General features: G+C 42.9%; 1 protein-coding gene across 1 annotated transcript; it reads right to left on the bottom strand.

The window, feature by feature from the left end:
• Window positions 1–3132: 3132 nt before the first annotated feature.
• Window positions 3133–13541, bottom strand: cntn1b (contactin 1b). Its single transcript, XM_037121886.1, has 24 exons — window positions 13417–13541; window positions 10405–10523; window positions 10268–10303; window positions 10052–10178; window positions 9777–9958; window positions 9079–9174; window positions 8755–8967; window positions 8570–8666; window positions 8245–8429; window positions 7952–8076; window positions 7567–7684; window positions 7318–7468; window positions 7112–7239; window positions 6708–6880; window positions 6497–6620; window positions 6120–6287; window positions 5833–5982; window positions 5687–5757; window positions 5335–5587; window positions 5109–5230; window positions 4699–4888; window positions 4494–4615; window positions 4228–4384; window positions 3133–4143 (listed from the first exon to the last, which is right to left on the bottom strand). Exons 2-24 carry the CDS (start codon window positions 10457–10459, stop codon window positions 4061–4063), a joined length of 3126 nt encoding a protein of 1041 aa, XP_036977781.1. The 5' UTR covers window positions 10460–10523; window positions 13417–13541; the 3' UTR covers window positions 3133–4060.
• Between the last annotated feature and the right edge of the window lie 1636 nt (window positions 13542–15177).

Below are 15177 nucleotides of genomic sequence, written 5' to 3'. Positions count from 1 at the left end.
GCGCACAAGAGGGAGGAAATCACACAGGCTGAAGCCGCTTTGAGCACTAAGGGCTCCAGCTCTATTATTAAATCTATTTATGTGCTCCCGCCATCACAGGTCCAACCTGACAGCCACAGAGCGTCTTCTGATCAAATGGAAGGCAGCAAAGGGAATATCTAATAAGTAAATAATCAGACACATTCTGCTGCATTGTGGGAGTTTTATGTACCCTCTCTCTAACTTGGGATTAGTTCACCTCCCGTTTGTCAGAGACACTGTGAGTTTAAGTAATAAGTAAAAACATTGTGAGGTTGTTTAAAGGGACACCTCAGGAAGAGTCATACTATACAGTAAACAGAGGAATTCATGGAATGAAGGTGGCATGTTGTACACATGGTGCTGTTTAGCTCAGTAGGTAGAGCAGGTGTCCCCCTTTGTCCTTGCTGCAGCAGCCCCAGGCCCCAGGTTCAAGTCCCAGTCAGGGTCCCTTTGCTGTGTGTCACTCCCCCTAAACCTGTTCCCTGTCATGTCTTTAGCTATTCTGCCAAAAGAATATACTTTACAAAAAAAAAAGATAAACAGTGACAGCAACAAAATATACTTCTTTACTCTAAGTAACGTCCTGAATTCAAACTTTGACTTGTTACTCAGCAGCTAAGTTGCATAGTGGGTAATGTAGACGCCAGGTTTTGAAACGCAGCCCATTGGCCTCGCATTGCACGCCTATAACATTGTTGAACTCATTAAGGACTGTTAAAAGATGATCAAAATGGACACACCAGATATCGCCTGCACTACCCATGATGCACCCAGCTAATGAGGGACATCACTGGAGGCAACTTATTAGATGAATTGCAGTTTTCTCTGGAGCCAAAAAAGGTATGTATTTCACATGTACAGTAGTACTCGCCAAGACCTGTAAACACACCTCAGTGTGTAAAAATGGTGGAGTTACCCTTTAAGTTTTGAAGTATTATCTGCAAATGGTGACATATGAAAAGAAAAAGTCCTCTTTGTACGGAGAATGGCCAATCTAGTATTATTACGTCTGATGAACAAGCAGCATTTTAATGTTGTAGATCATCAAGGTGGGATTTATTATAACTGTTTGATACATATTTAAGAGTTAAATGCATCATATTTCATCGTTTTATTTTGAAAATGCCAGGGTTTTATCTGCATATGCGTCCTTGATCAAGCCAGCTGACCACATGACCTCTCTCGTTTACAGCCGAGGCTGAGGGACTGCGAGGCTTCCTGCACATATCTTAGCACAATATCAGTCAGAGCCACCACTGATGATAAAAAACACACTGATAAAGTAACATATTAGCAGAATTCCACGTTCTGCACGCACACAGTCCTCCATGCTACGGACTGTTAGAACTTGAGCCTCAGTGGCACATCACAGTAACTTTCTCTGTAAAACGAAGGGGTACTTTTACATCACATTGAGTACATTTAACTTGGAAAATGTTGGAGAGCCCTTTAACAAAAGAGTGAAAAAAATAAAACCCTTTCATTCACAAACTTCTTTTCTGGAGACTTGAACAAACACGACTTTTCATCCTATATAAAAATGATATGAGTAATGCACGTGCTACAGTGCCGTTGTTCATTGTCCACAGAGTAGTCAGACCCACAGCAAAAAGAAACCATGTTCCACAACAACACGCTCTTCAATATCCTCCTCTCTGGAGGAAGACTCACTCCCCTGCTATGGGAGACTCACCTTTGTGCATCTGCTGTGATTGTTTGTAAATGACGGCAGCATTGATTTCAGCCTCGCATGGGATTTTCTGTGTCTGGGTAATTTGTTTGAGGGGAAGGAGGTAAAATGGGAGAAATGCTGGTAATGGAGGTGGAAATAGGGGAGATAAAAGCCACCCACACAGGGACCACTGTACTGCACGCACACAAGCTGCCTTTAAAGCACAAACAAAAGCAGAGAGACATAAAAAAAAAAAAGGATCCCTCTCACCTTTTTTTTTTTTTCCCCCTGATACGCCATTGCACATAAACATGGATATGCTGTTTACACTGTGAATGGAATGAGCAACAACACGTCATCTTGAAGGAAAACAATGCAGCATTTAGCGTGCAATAAAAGGAAGAATAAAAGAATAATAATAATATTTGCATAGAAGTGTGAGGCAAACAAAGAATACTCAGCAGATGAATGACAAAACGTTTTTGATTATTAATAACCATATTTGTGCTAAGACAACTCCAGATGGTAAATACATGCCACAGTTTGGTTTAGAAACAAAACACTGCTGTGTGCCATGTTGAGCATGTGATTGGAGGAATGGTACCAATGTGTTGGTAACTGTCATATGCTTGCACTGCCATCTGCTGGGAAAAATTACACATCACATTGAAATAGCAGGCTCTGAGAAAGCTCAAAAAATATTCTTACTACCATTTCTAAAATGTAACACAGTCATCAACAAAGGAAGCTATTGAAAAGGAAGCTCTCGTGAAGCATGAGGCATCTTGGATCACTGGACTAGAGACTCTTACACCTTTGGGAATAAAGAACACCTGGATCTTGACTGACTAAATCTATGGCCACATTCCTAAATCGACTTGCTTCAACTTCTATGTTTTATGTGGGTTGGTTTACAGTTGGTCTGTCAGAAATGTTTTTTTTTCTATTTAAATATATTTTATATGCGATGGACTGGAGCCCTTTGTGGGTATATACGTACAACTAAAAGTGAAAAATGTTCTTCATGGTGTCAGGCATTAACAATGTTGTGTAACCCTGCCAACTCATGGTGACCTGGATTTGATGAGCTCTCACAAGTAATTGTGAACACACCCCCGGCACAGCTAAGGATCGCCATGTGATAATTGGCTGCGTTCAAGCCCTTTGTGAGTGTTATGTCTTGAGAAAGCAACCGACATGTCACCTTGTCAAGAAAAATGTGTGCACAATTTACACTTATTTCTTAGGAGCAAAAAAAAAAAAGCCCAGAAACAGCTTTGACTTTTAAGGGTGTAGTTTCAAAATGATGAATAATCATCATGTGATTTTAACTTGCGGATGCGCTTTGTTCTCCTGAGATCAGAGATGGACTTGGGCACGATATCAAAAGGAACATCTGGGAAAGGTTAGTCAAAAATGGCCTCAATGAGACAATACTGTCGATTGTTGTACTCTGTTTAATGGTTTGCAACGTGACATAAAATAAATTAGCATACAGACATGATGTAAAGCAGTTTCATGGTTCAGTCAAATGGTACATTTTCACCTGCAACAATCATCATCGGTTTCAAATGAAGCTGTCTCGAAGTGATGCCACTTTCATCAGTGCAGCTTAAACTCATAGTAAAAACTGATTCTGGTTATGATGAATATTTCCATAAAACATCAGTTAGACAGACAGCACCATCGAAAGTTTCAAAAATGAAGTTCAAAAAAGAGTTCAACAAAGGTGACAAAAAGAAAACATTTTAAATCCTAGAGCTTTATGATTGTGAGGAATAAACGTGTTTTAAATATGTGTAAATCAAACACAGTGAGTATGATACAGTTCTTTACATAATATTGATTACTTGACCATCTGAGAAGTTTATAGTGATTATTACAAATAACATCCCACAATCTGTTGGTTATATTCTACCTGGTACTCTTTGTCCATACAGATGATAGAGACCGAACATAATAACAGAAGATGATCAGGACATTGCTGAATGGAACAGTATGTGGAGAGCTTAATTAAAGAAATACAAGCTCCAACAATTAGTATTTGTCTCCATTCGTTTTGGGTTTGACTTGGATAAAAAAAAAAATTAAAAAAAAAAAAAAATCTGGATACAACAGAGTACATTTTGGATCTCCTCTTTAGATTTACATCTGTGGATGATGCAGGAGTCCGACACATTTGTTCATTTAAAAGTCCATAAAGAGTGGCGGGTCTTGTGAAAAACAACTTCCTGTGTGGTGTTATGACAGAACAAATGCAGGATGCATTGCAATGCATGATGACTATCATAGTGAGGAGTGTTTGGAGGACAAGGTCCACACATCTACTTCCCAGAGTCTATTATTTACAATTCGCTTGTGGCAGGCTTAAATTTGCAATCCCATAATGCACAGCGCCAGAGGACCCAAAAACACCATCCTGAGAGAGGGCGTGACCATCAATGCTTTACCTGAGGAAACAGAGACAGCATGACACAAACAGACAAAGACGACAACATGAGGTTGAATCAATCACTGTATGATTTCAGTCTTACCCTTAATACTAATCATCCTGATTGGACCATCTCCTCCTTCATAACGGCCGCGCACCATTAGCTCATAGTCTCCAACCTGAGGCATGGGGAAGTCCATGAAGTGCCAGCCAGTGATGTAGACCTTGCCATAGATGTAGCCCGTCTTTCTGAACATGACCTGGAAAGAAAAGTTATGGGACATTGTCATCATTTCAGTTCATCTCATGTAAAAAGGTATTTTTAGGCAAAATAGATGTTATCAAAGCTGTGCAGACGTCCACACTCACCTTGTAGTACAGAGGGAAGGAAATGTTGCCAAACCAGTCGTACTGGATGTGATCCCACCACACATACAACCACTGTCCTGTCCAGCTGACATAGCGCCACATCCTGGGAGGGTCTGGTGGTGCTGTAGGCACAACAAACTTGTTTATCATCAATACCTGTATATCATTATGATAATCTTCTGATAATCCAAGTAATTGCTCTTACGTGGTCTCTTTGTGAACATCTCACAGTGTTCACCAGGAGGTCCAAGGCCAGCTCCATTGAAGGCACGGACCTCAATGAGGTAGTGAGAGTCTGGCAGCATATTCTCCAACCTGGTCTGATTGACGTTGGCTCCAACAAATATACGGTTTGCTCCCGGCTCTGGATCATCGTACTTTCTCCAGTACTTGACCTAGTAAGCAAGAAATATGTCTTTTGAAATCAAATGATTGCCACATCGTTTGTAGCAATTACTCGTCAAAGACATATGGTGTGTTCGTTATGCTACTGGCTAACCAACATTGAAATCAAGGCCAAAATACATTGAGAATGTAGATCTGTGCTCACTAGCTAACAGCAGCTGCCCTCTATTTGTTTAGATGACCTTAGATAGAAATCTTCAGTTACTCTACCTGGTATCCCTCAATGTACTGCTGCAGGCCTGTGCCAGTGTCGACCACTGGCAACCACCACACCAGAGCTTCATGGGAGGACACCGGCCTGGCATAGACATCTGTGGGAGACTCTGTAGGTACTGTAAAACTCAGACAAATGGATGAGAAAAGAGTTGTTGTTTTAGTGTCGCAATGGAATGTAAGAACCCCAAACTGAAAGCAAACTAAAAAACTAAATCCTCACCATCTCTTGGGTAGTAGATGACCTTGGTGAGGCTGTACGGTCCGTCTCCTTTCACATTGAACGACTTGATCTTCACTTGAAACTCTCTGACCTGGAAATCTTCGTCGGTGGGAACGAAATAGGTATCTCTGTGAACGTAACGCCTCGTCTCGGGGTCTGAAATGGTCTCGTACCACCAGTCGTATGCATCATGAGGCTTGAAGGCCACAATGTAGCCAAACTTTTTACCATAGAAAAACCATGGCTGCACAGGCTACAGTGTCCGTTATGGGGAGAGAAAAGAAACAAAAAACACCTCTTTGATTTTTGATGCAAGTATTTTTGGTGTCACGTTAATTTAGTGCTTACTTACTGTCCAAGTGATGACGATTTCACCATTTCTACCTCCGTAACCTGCCACATCAGTGGGAGAAACCACTGGTGCTGAGAAGGGAAAAGGTCATTAGAGTTTTTTTACTTCCTGACTAAAAATGGAAAATATTTGTGTCTTCTCCTTACGAGCATCCCAAGTTTTGATCTTCAAGGAGGGGATGCTGGCCTCTCCAGAGCCGTGCTCATTTGTAGCAATGATCCTGAACTGATACTCCATCCAGGGGTACAGGTCCGTCACTTCTGCCTTCTCCAGACTGCCGTCAAGAAAGGCTGGAGCTGAAGGAGCCACAAATACCATTTTGAATTGTATTGTGCAAGTACATTTTCACTTGTAGGTTAAAGTTATCCTCATGCTCCAGTAAATCCAAACTGCAGGGCAACTTGGCCCCCTACTGGCAGAAAGCAGTACTTACATGTGCTGGCATCCCTCCAGTCATCTTCATTCAGAGCCCAGAAATGTCGGGTCTGAACGGTGTAGGAGATGATGGGGCTGTTATGATCCGCTGGTTTGGACCACAACAGCTTCACCCAGCTGTCCCCGATCTCATCCACCCGAATCACACCAGGAGGTCCAGGGACACCTGGATCACAGTATATATATATATATATATATATATATATATATATATATATATATATATATATATATATATATATATATATATATATATATATATATATATTTTTTTTTTTTACAAAACTAGTACCAATCACTTGTAATTCTGATGCTCAGGAATGAAAAATAACATCGGCATGTATGATCTTTTGAGACAAGGAAGATGGGACTGACCTACAACCTTGAGATCAGCGTACGCGGTGTCACTGTCCACCACCGTTTGAGCCGTGCAGGTGTAGCGACCTTCATGCCAAATCTGTACGTTCTTGATTCTCAGGTCACCGCTGCCGTCGTCGCTCTGAACATCAGCAAGCAAAGACAATGAGGTGAAAGAAAGGAAAGGGACAAGACTGCAGGACTCCTGTAAGATGAACCGTCAACCTACCAGAACACGTTCGTAGTGTTGCCACTCAGCGTCAAAGTCTATGACCCTGAAGTCAATGGCCCAGATGAATGCGATGTCCAGCATGGGGTCGTATGAAGCAGCGCACCTCAGAACTACCTCATCTCCAACCATTACCTCAGTGTCTTCAGGTGGCTCTGTGAGGGTGGTAGCCTCTAGGGACACATCACAAAGTAATTTAAATCTATGCAAGAACATGTTTCTATCACATTTTTACTGCACTGTACACAGTCCCCAATCCCCACACAAGACGATTGGTTGGACTTGTTATTGGAAAGCAGTAAAGATGGGAAAAAACCCAACCAGCGATGGACACCAGTCACAGACAGAGAATTCTATTTGTCAATTTACCCAACCTGTCTTTGCGTATGCACATATTCACTGACCTGTGATGGTGAGGTAGCCAGAGCTGTTGGCCTTTCCTCTGTCATTCTCAGCAAAGCAGGTGTAGACGCCCTCATCGTTGGTGGTGGCATTTAGGATCTCCAAACTCCCATCAAACAGGATGGAAATGCTACAAATGTATGCAATCGGTGAAGATAAGCTGCTTGACAGTGGACAAGAAGTTGTTGTTTCAGTAAGTTGGACTGACCGTGAGTTGTTGAAGAGGAGCTCTTTGCCCTTTGTCCAAGTGTAGCGCGGCCTGGGAGCAGCTCGAGGTTTACACTCAATCACCACGCGGCCGTCTTTAGCCCCGAGAAGCTGCTTCCTCATTGGGTTGAACTCGAATGTTGGAGCACAGGCTGAAAAAGGGATTATTACGCTGATTAATGCTTGGTCACTGTTGTCCCCACGTTCATGATATCAGTCCTCAAAACTGTTTAGAACTCCACTGACTCACCAATGACTCGCAGCTCAGCGTTGGCATACTTGATGCCCCAGTAGTTCTCGGCGATACACTGGTACATTCCCGAGTCGTCGAAAGTGAGACTGGAAAACTTCAGCTCTCCCTTTCCATACTAGAAAACAAAAAAAACCAAACACATACAGACACACACACACACACACACACAACCCAAATGTTGAATACAAGTTCAAAGAATGCCTAAGCACAGATGCTCAATTGATGACTTGTCCTCAAATTTCTCAGGGCTGGGTAGTAATGTATTAAATGTAATCAGGAATATGCAGTCCAATATTGTCATATAATTTTTATTCAGTTACTGACTAAAGTAAATTCAAAGTAATATGTCCTAATCCTTCCAATTATATGAATGACTTCTTACCATGTATCCGTCTTTGTACCAGCGGATGAAAGGGAACGGCTTCCCTGAGGCCACACAGCGCATGGTGTGCTCCGAGCCAATGTCGATCTGAGTGTTGTTGATGGTTTCCGCCCACTCTGGAGCAGCTGTCACAACAAAATGGGCATAAATATGATTATATTCAACAAGAAATTCAAATATATGCACCACGGAAGTGCCACTTGTTGGCTCACAAATCACAAAACACAGACATTCAATAGTGAGAAATGATCTCTACATTAAGTCTGCACTCCTGGTACAGTGAAATCACTTACACTCCACATACAGCCAGGCCTTGTGCCAGTCCTTTCCTTTAGTGTTGATTGCTTCACACTCGTATCCTCCCACATCTTCGTACTGTACGTTGTACAGATGAAGCACAGCTCCAGATTCACTGATCTCATGATTTGGTGGGAGGTCTGTGGCGTCCACCTTCCTCCAAACAATATGAGGGATGGGGCTGAAAGGACACAACAAACAGATTAAACTGACAGAACTCTTGACCAGTATTACACTTTAAACAAAGGTAACAAATATGCACTTTAATGATTATCCTCAAATAAACCTATGTGACTGTGAAAGCATGAATGAACCACTTACTTTCCCAGAGCAAAGCACTCCAATGTAATGTTAGAGGCCAGCATGGCAGTAGTGTCTGGGAACTTCACCCTGATGTCTGCTGGGTACTTTCTCTCACCTGAGGTCATAAAAAAAGTAAATATCCAGACATCACAGATGACAAACAAAATATGTTTTCAAAAATAAGTTTTTCCTTCTCTGCTAACCTTCATCAGGTGGTAAGGGGATGAGGGGGATGAACTTGGAGAAGACACTCTTCCCGATGATGGGGCTGGAAACAAAGCAGGAGTAGTTTCCTGCGTCCTGAGCTTCCACTTTGGAGATGTACAGGTTCCCCGTCTTCTGGGAGACAAAGCGTCGCCGATCCGTGTACAGGAAGACTGGGAACTCATTGTAGATCCAGCGGTAGGTCACCTCCTCTGTAAAGTAAAAAAAGACGGATATGGACACATTAGGTATTGTAAGTTGTTGCAAATGATTGTTACCTTCACAAGACTGACTTTTCTAACAGTGTGATGACCTGTACGTACGTGGCCAGGCTTTTGGAGGGGCACACAGCAGAACGGCACCCTGGCCTTCTTTAACATACACTGGGTCTCTTTCCTCCTGGGGAAACTCCTCCACAACTACAAAGTAGACGAGAATTTTTAAGAGAAAAACAAAACACCAAAAACCACATATTGTAGTGACACTTGATTTTGACCTAAGATATTTGAAATTCCACCAAAATCCAATACAAACAGGTGTGTCTCATTCAACTAGTAACCAAAGACATTATGGCATTGATTTTGGAGGTGTTTTTAAGTTTCACGTAGTTGGACTTATATTTGGAGGCAGTAAACTGACCAAACCTGATGGTTAGACCAAAGTTATTCGTGAAAAATAAAACGTCTCTCAAAATTTTGACTCAGTGGTTCAAATGAGCTGGAAGCTACTGAAAAAGACATTTTTTTCATAATTCCTTCATAGGTGAGTTCATCATTGTTCTTCTTCCTGATGTCTTACTCTATCACAGGTTCACATTTGGTTACATTTCACTGCAGCAATGAGGAGAAATCTCACCTCAAACTCACCTCCAAACTGAATAAACTCTATTACCTCTTTCACCAAACTAATTCCTTTATAGGTTAGTTCATCACTGTCTCTGCATCGTCTTCCTGTCTTAATCTATCACAGCTACACATTTGGTTAAATTTGTCAGCTGCCCCAGCAGTGTTCACATACTCACATCCGAACTTGACCCTGGCCTCCTTGCTGATAACGGTGCCGTAGATGTTCCTGGCGACGCAGATGTACGTCCCTGCATGTTTCTTCTGTCTGGGGTTGTTGATCACCAGGTTCCCTCCCACGAGGCTATAGTGTTCGTCTGGCTGCTCCATCAGCTTGATCTCCCAGTTGTCACGACGCCACCTGGTAGGGATACAAAGAAATTCTACATGAGACAAACATAATACTCATTATATTATTGCTTGAAGTTAAAAATGCCTTTTTAATGTGTGTAACCTGTATGTAGCCGGTGGGTTTGCTCGTGCCCTGCAGTTCATGGAGATCCTCCCATCCGGGGAGTCCTCATTGTAGACTACATCCACAGGCTCCTCCTCGAAGATGGGGCCATATCCAGTAGCATCCTCTGACAAATTCGACACAACAATTAGCCAACATGTGATTTGAAATCAGCTGGAAACGTTATAACGAATGAGCAACATGAACTAAACTCACCTCCATAGATTCTGGGCTCACCAAACAGGACGGCCACTGCAAAGCAAAAACATGGTGGTGTCAGCTAATGGTGTGCAGGTAGTACTGACTTTCTTGTTACATCTTGGAAATAGATCAGGCATTGCTGTGTCTCTTACCAGTGAGGGAGACGGAGGAGGAGAGGGCCAGAAGCAGTAGAACAGTGGAAGCCATGTTAGGCGCAGTTACGTGGATGGGCAGAGGGACGCAAATAAGAAGTCGTTGGACAGAACATGAACTGGAGAGACAAAAAGGAAAGATTTGAGGCTGTTAGAAACAGAATCGCTGTGTTTTTCTTTTGGAAAATAACAATAGTGATTATTTGTTTGACGTCAACAAAACCGTCACGGAACCCTGAACACATCAGTACGTGACCTTCATCACCAGAAACCTGAAAAGAGTGAGCACAGAACTAGCTCGAGTCCTCAGTGTGTATATAAATGTTTCAGGATGTGAGTGACTCAGCAGAACACTGCCAACAGTCATGCAGAGTGCGTGCACATCCACGAGACCGGGCACCTGCAGCACAGGCCTGCACACTAAAACACACAAGGCAGCACTGCAGAGCTCCCCGTTGTGCCATCACACATGCTTACACATCACTTCTGCTGCATGAAATAGCGCTGCTGAGATCAACTGCAAATCAAGCTGTACGGACAGACTGCGAGGGTGGAGGAGGAACATGGAGATATAAAGCAGGATGAAACCAGGATTGATCAAGATGAACGGGATGGGATAAAGTGTATGTGTGTGGCGGGGGGGGGGCGGTGTTGATGATCTTAAGCTCCCAGTGGAAAATCTGCAGCATCCACTACGGTGGATAAAACACGAAGCCCCATTACCCATGTGTCATTACAACTAGGGGTGTGCACGATTAGTCCATTAATTTGCTACCTTTGCTAATAGTTGCCATCATAAATAGTATGTGGCTAATCAGACTTACTATTTTATCAATGCGGGGGCAAGAAAGGCAGTCTAGCTTTTCACCCCTGTTACTCGTGCCAAGTGATAAAACAAATGATCTTTCATAAACCTGGTGCCTACATTACCCACAAAGCTACTGAATGACATCACTGGGGGTTATTTATTGGACCACATGCAGCCTCCTATAATCCACAAAATGCATTAAATGTACTCCTTTTTTCACATACACAGTAGTACTCGCCACACCCTTTAAGAACCTTAATAAAAGCCTTGTGTTTCTTATAATTGTTTATAATAACATTACAGAAACGTTTACCGAGTTTGAATAAGTTACCTATGATGTCACTATTTTTGACAGGGGACCTTAAAGAGACAGGAGCTAAAACAGAGTGTGTCAGATCGAGGGGGAATACAATGCTGCAGCGATGGACACTGGGCTCTTTCGAGCATTAATGAAACCTGCTCTAGCGAGTACACACTGTAGAGCTCAGTCGGTGCTCTGTTGACTCCGAAACAGACCAAACCAGACAGCTTAAAGCTCAGGCTACATCTGATCATAATCTTCTTGCAGGGTCACAGGGGTCAAGGGGGGACGTGATCAGGGACAGCAAATCAAGAGGAAATCAGGAAAACAGCGGAGAGCTGTTTCAACACGTAAGCACGTTATGTGGCATTGCATATAACAACATATATATAAAGTGTCAAGATACTGTAGTCATCCACAGCAGCCACCGTGTGACAACAAATGCCCATCCACAACCAGACGGTCTCACAGTCATTTGCTGAGTCACTGTGGATGTGAAAAGAATAAGAAGGCAGTGCCAGGAGAAGAAAAAACACTGTCCTCCTCCTCCTCCTCCTCCCGTCCATGTGCCTCAGGAGCCACGTTTGTCTCAAACACACAGAGACAGAGAAAGAGAGAGAGAGTGAGAGAAAGGGAGAGCAGTGGCGTTCACTCAGCACTCAGCACATCTACATGCACAAGACTGCAGCACCGGCTCCTCGTGGGGTCTCTCGATGACTCAACAATAATAAACAGCGCATTAACACGAGCAGCTGGCTGCATCCCTGCTGCATTTTCTCCTTCAGTGGGAGTGAGAGCAGCAGAAAGTGACATAACATTAAACGAATCTATAAACTGAGATCCCGGGACACTTTTATATTATCATAGCACTGTTCAGGCGGAGCGTTCTGGTTCTAATCAATCCATCTGAGTGTTTTCATTTGTTTTTCTCACATCCGCAGTAATCCCATGAGAGATCCTCTTTGGACAGGCCGGCGAAATTTAGGTCAGCACATGTATTAAGCTCAGTGCCTTTGTGGCTGCCTGAATAAACACGTTTGGTGCAGAAAAACCAAGTCTGAGGAGTAATGCTGTGTTTGTCCGGGGGTCGTCTGGGTTGGCAGCGGCTCGATTGAAATGGGGCCCTTTGGATTTGTTTCAGGGAGGGGAGTGTGCTGGTTCTGGCTTTCTAATCTGCAACACGGAGGCTTGATTTCCTCTTGACGGCTTGCAGCATCACAGTTTCCCACACTTTTGACATATCTGAAAAGGGTTGTGGGTGGGTGGCTAAATTGTTGTTGGACTAATTTTTGCATTTTTCTAGCGTGCAGGGGATTGGAGGAGATGGGTTGTGCATGTGGATCTACAGTATATCATAATTCAGTCACCAACAACCACAAATATTTAAGATTTCATACTAATACTAACTATTAGCTTCTGATTTTCTGACATTACAGTACAGAATCCAATCTTTCTCTGGTCCGTGAAGTGCACTCAGTACCAACAGATGCTGCGGTACATCAGCAGCTTCCTGCGACCTTGACGCATACAGTGTGTGATACTTTTCACCTTGTGCCTCCTCCCCTGCGCTCACACACTTTCCTTTCGCGGCATAAAAGTGCAGATGCAGCAGCTAAAGACACTATTTGATAAAGCAATTATTCGAAAAAAAGGGGGGGAAAGCGGAGAAAAAGCAACTGCGTAGCCCTCTTACATCACTTCACCCTGGTGACGACTGAGCGGCACCGGGAAATTCACTGCTCTGCATTGCGGTACTCCTCCCGAGCCCGGTCCATTTCTGCAACCACCAGCGCCCAACACACACGCACACACACACAGCACCGGCTCGCCCCTCACCCTAAGTCCGCACACAGGAGCCGACTCACAACCCATGCACACACTCTCGCGTGGCTGTCGGTCTTACCTTTGGAGGAGAAATGAGGTGGAATTTCAGAGCACCATCCGCATGGCACACCTGGACCCGAACCGCATCATCCCCCACAGCCCTCCCGCCGGAGCGTCCCGTCAGACTGAACTTTTCTATTGGAGGAAAGTGGCGGAGTGACAGCGCGGGCCGGCAGCCAGCGGCCGGCTGTGATTGGTCCATGAGAGCAGGAGGATGGGAGGGATGAGAGCGTCACCATGCTGCTGCTGCTGCTGCTGCTGCTGCTGCGCATCCCACACAGGGGAGAGAAATCCTTTATAGTCTGAACAAAAGCAGTAATCCTCCTGAGGATATTATTGGATTACTTTGATACCCGATTTTAAATCAAAAACATGAATGCACATATACACTCAATAGGTCTTAATGGGATACTAGGGTTTGTTATTTGATTAAAGGGGCAATATGTAAGAATTTTAGTTTAAAGCATTCAAAAATTAACTTACATTATCAAGAGAAAGTGAAGAAATAACAGTTTAAAGTTACCGCTTTCTATTGTGTTGTTGAGATGTCTGGTAAATTTAGCACGTTAACCTAAAAAAAAAAAAAGAAAAGAAAAGAAAAAAAACTCTTTCTCCCAGCAGTATGTTGCTCCGATGCTAGCAGTGTGAACAAAACTCCCCCAGTAGGCCGGCTAGCTGCATGGCTAACTGAGCTAACAAGCTAACAATAGCTACAGTCAAAAATGGTAAAAATGGTAACAGGTGGCTTTTTATAACATATTGCATCTTTTTAAGGCATAGGGAAATATCTGACAAGACATTATAGAAAAGGTGGCCAGAGAACACTCGGGCATCTTTCTCCTTGCCATGTGCTGTGCATCAGAAATGAATTTCAGACAGATCTATAATTGATGACACATGCATGACACTGGCTGTATGAGTAAAAAAATATGATACGATTCCTCTACTACTATGTGACTCACTCAATATGTAATACATGTAAGAATATGTTTTATTTTTTAATTTTATTGTAAAACATTCAGAAATCTACTAAAATGATCAACAGAATTTCATGAAGAAAACAGTTTTGAATATCAAAGATTGCTATAGAGATAGCCACTAAAATTAGCATGCTAACCAGCTAGCCCCTGTCCTGAACACCTTTCCCACAGAGGCCCAAAGGTGTAAACACCAACACTCCCCGATTACTCCAGCTAGCTGCATGGCTAATTAAGCCACAGTCATGATACATAAACATATAAGCAGAATACAGTTAGCAGTTACTCTGGTGATAGGCTGACTGTATTTGTTGGGTATGTTGAGTATGAATTTGGCATGTGACCTTTAAGGTGCAGGAAAATTTCTGACAAAAAAAAAAAAAAAAAATCAGAAAATGTGCCCAGACCACCGCCGGTATCTTGCTCCCCACCATGTGCTGTGCATCATAAATGACCTTCAGACGAATCTATAATTCATGACGGATGCCAGATGCCGGCTGTATGAGTGAAGAAACCAAGGTGTGATCCTCGAGGCGTGTATGTGATGTCTTTGAGCCAATGCACACTTTAACACTTATTGCGTACACTCATTATATCTTTGAGTCCTTTCTATTTTCTTCACTGAGCATACTAAATGTGCATGTGGCTAATAAAAGCTTTATTTAAAATCTTGAAACTGACATTTGAATTTGCATCGTAGCAGTTTCGTGTCATATTTTTCGACCTCGAAAGAAACATATGGAAACCTAGCGTAAATCTCTTCCAGCACACGAGAATAAAAGACAGACAGATGGCACATGCGT

This window comes from Acanthopagrus latus, chromosome 14, assembly GCF_904848185.1.
Source record: "Acanthopagrus latus isolate v.2019 chromosome 14, fAcaLat1.1, whole genome shotgun sequence".
NCBI classification, from domain to species: Eukaryota; Metazoa; Chordata; class Actinopteri; order Spariformes; family Sparidae; genus Acanthopagrus; species Acanthopagrus latus.
This window is presented reverse-complemented; position numbering and strand designations above follow the sequence as displayed.

Coding starts and splice junctions, on each gene's coding strand:
- cntn1b (XM_037121886.1), bottom strand. CDS start 10,459: ATGGCTTCCACTGTTCTACTGCTTCTGGCCCTCTCCTCCTCCGTCTCC. Junction 9,959..10,051: donor AACCCACCGGCTACATACAG/GTTACACACATT, acceptor TATCCCTACCAG/GTGGCGTCGTGACAACTGGG. Junction 5,758..5,832: donor GATCAAAACTTGGGATGCTC/GTAAGGAGAAGA, acceptor TTCCCTTCTCAG/CACCAGTGGTTTCTCCCACT.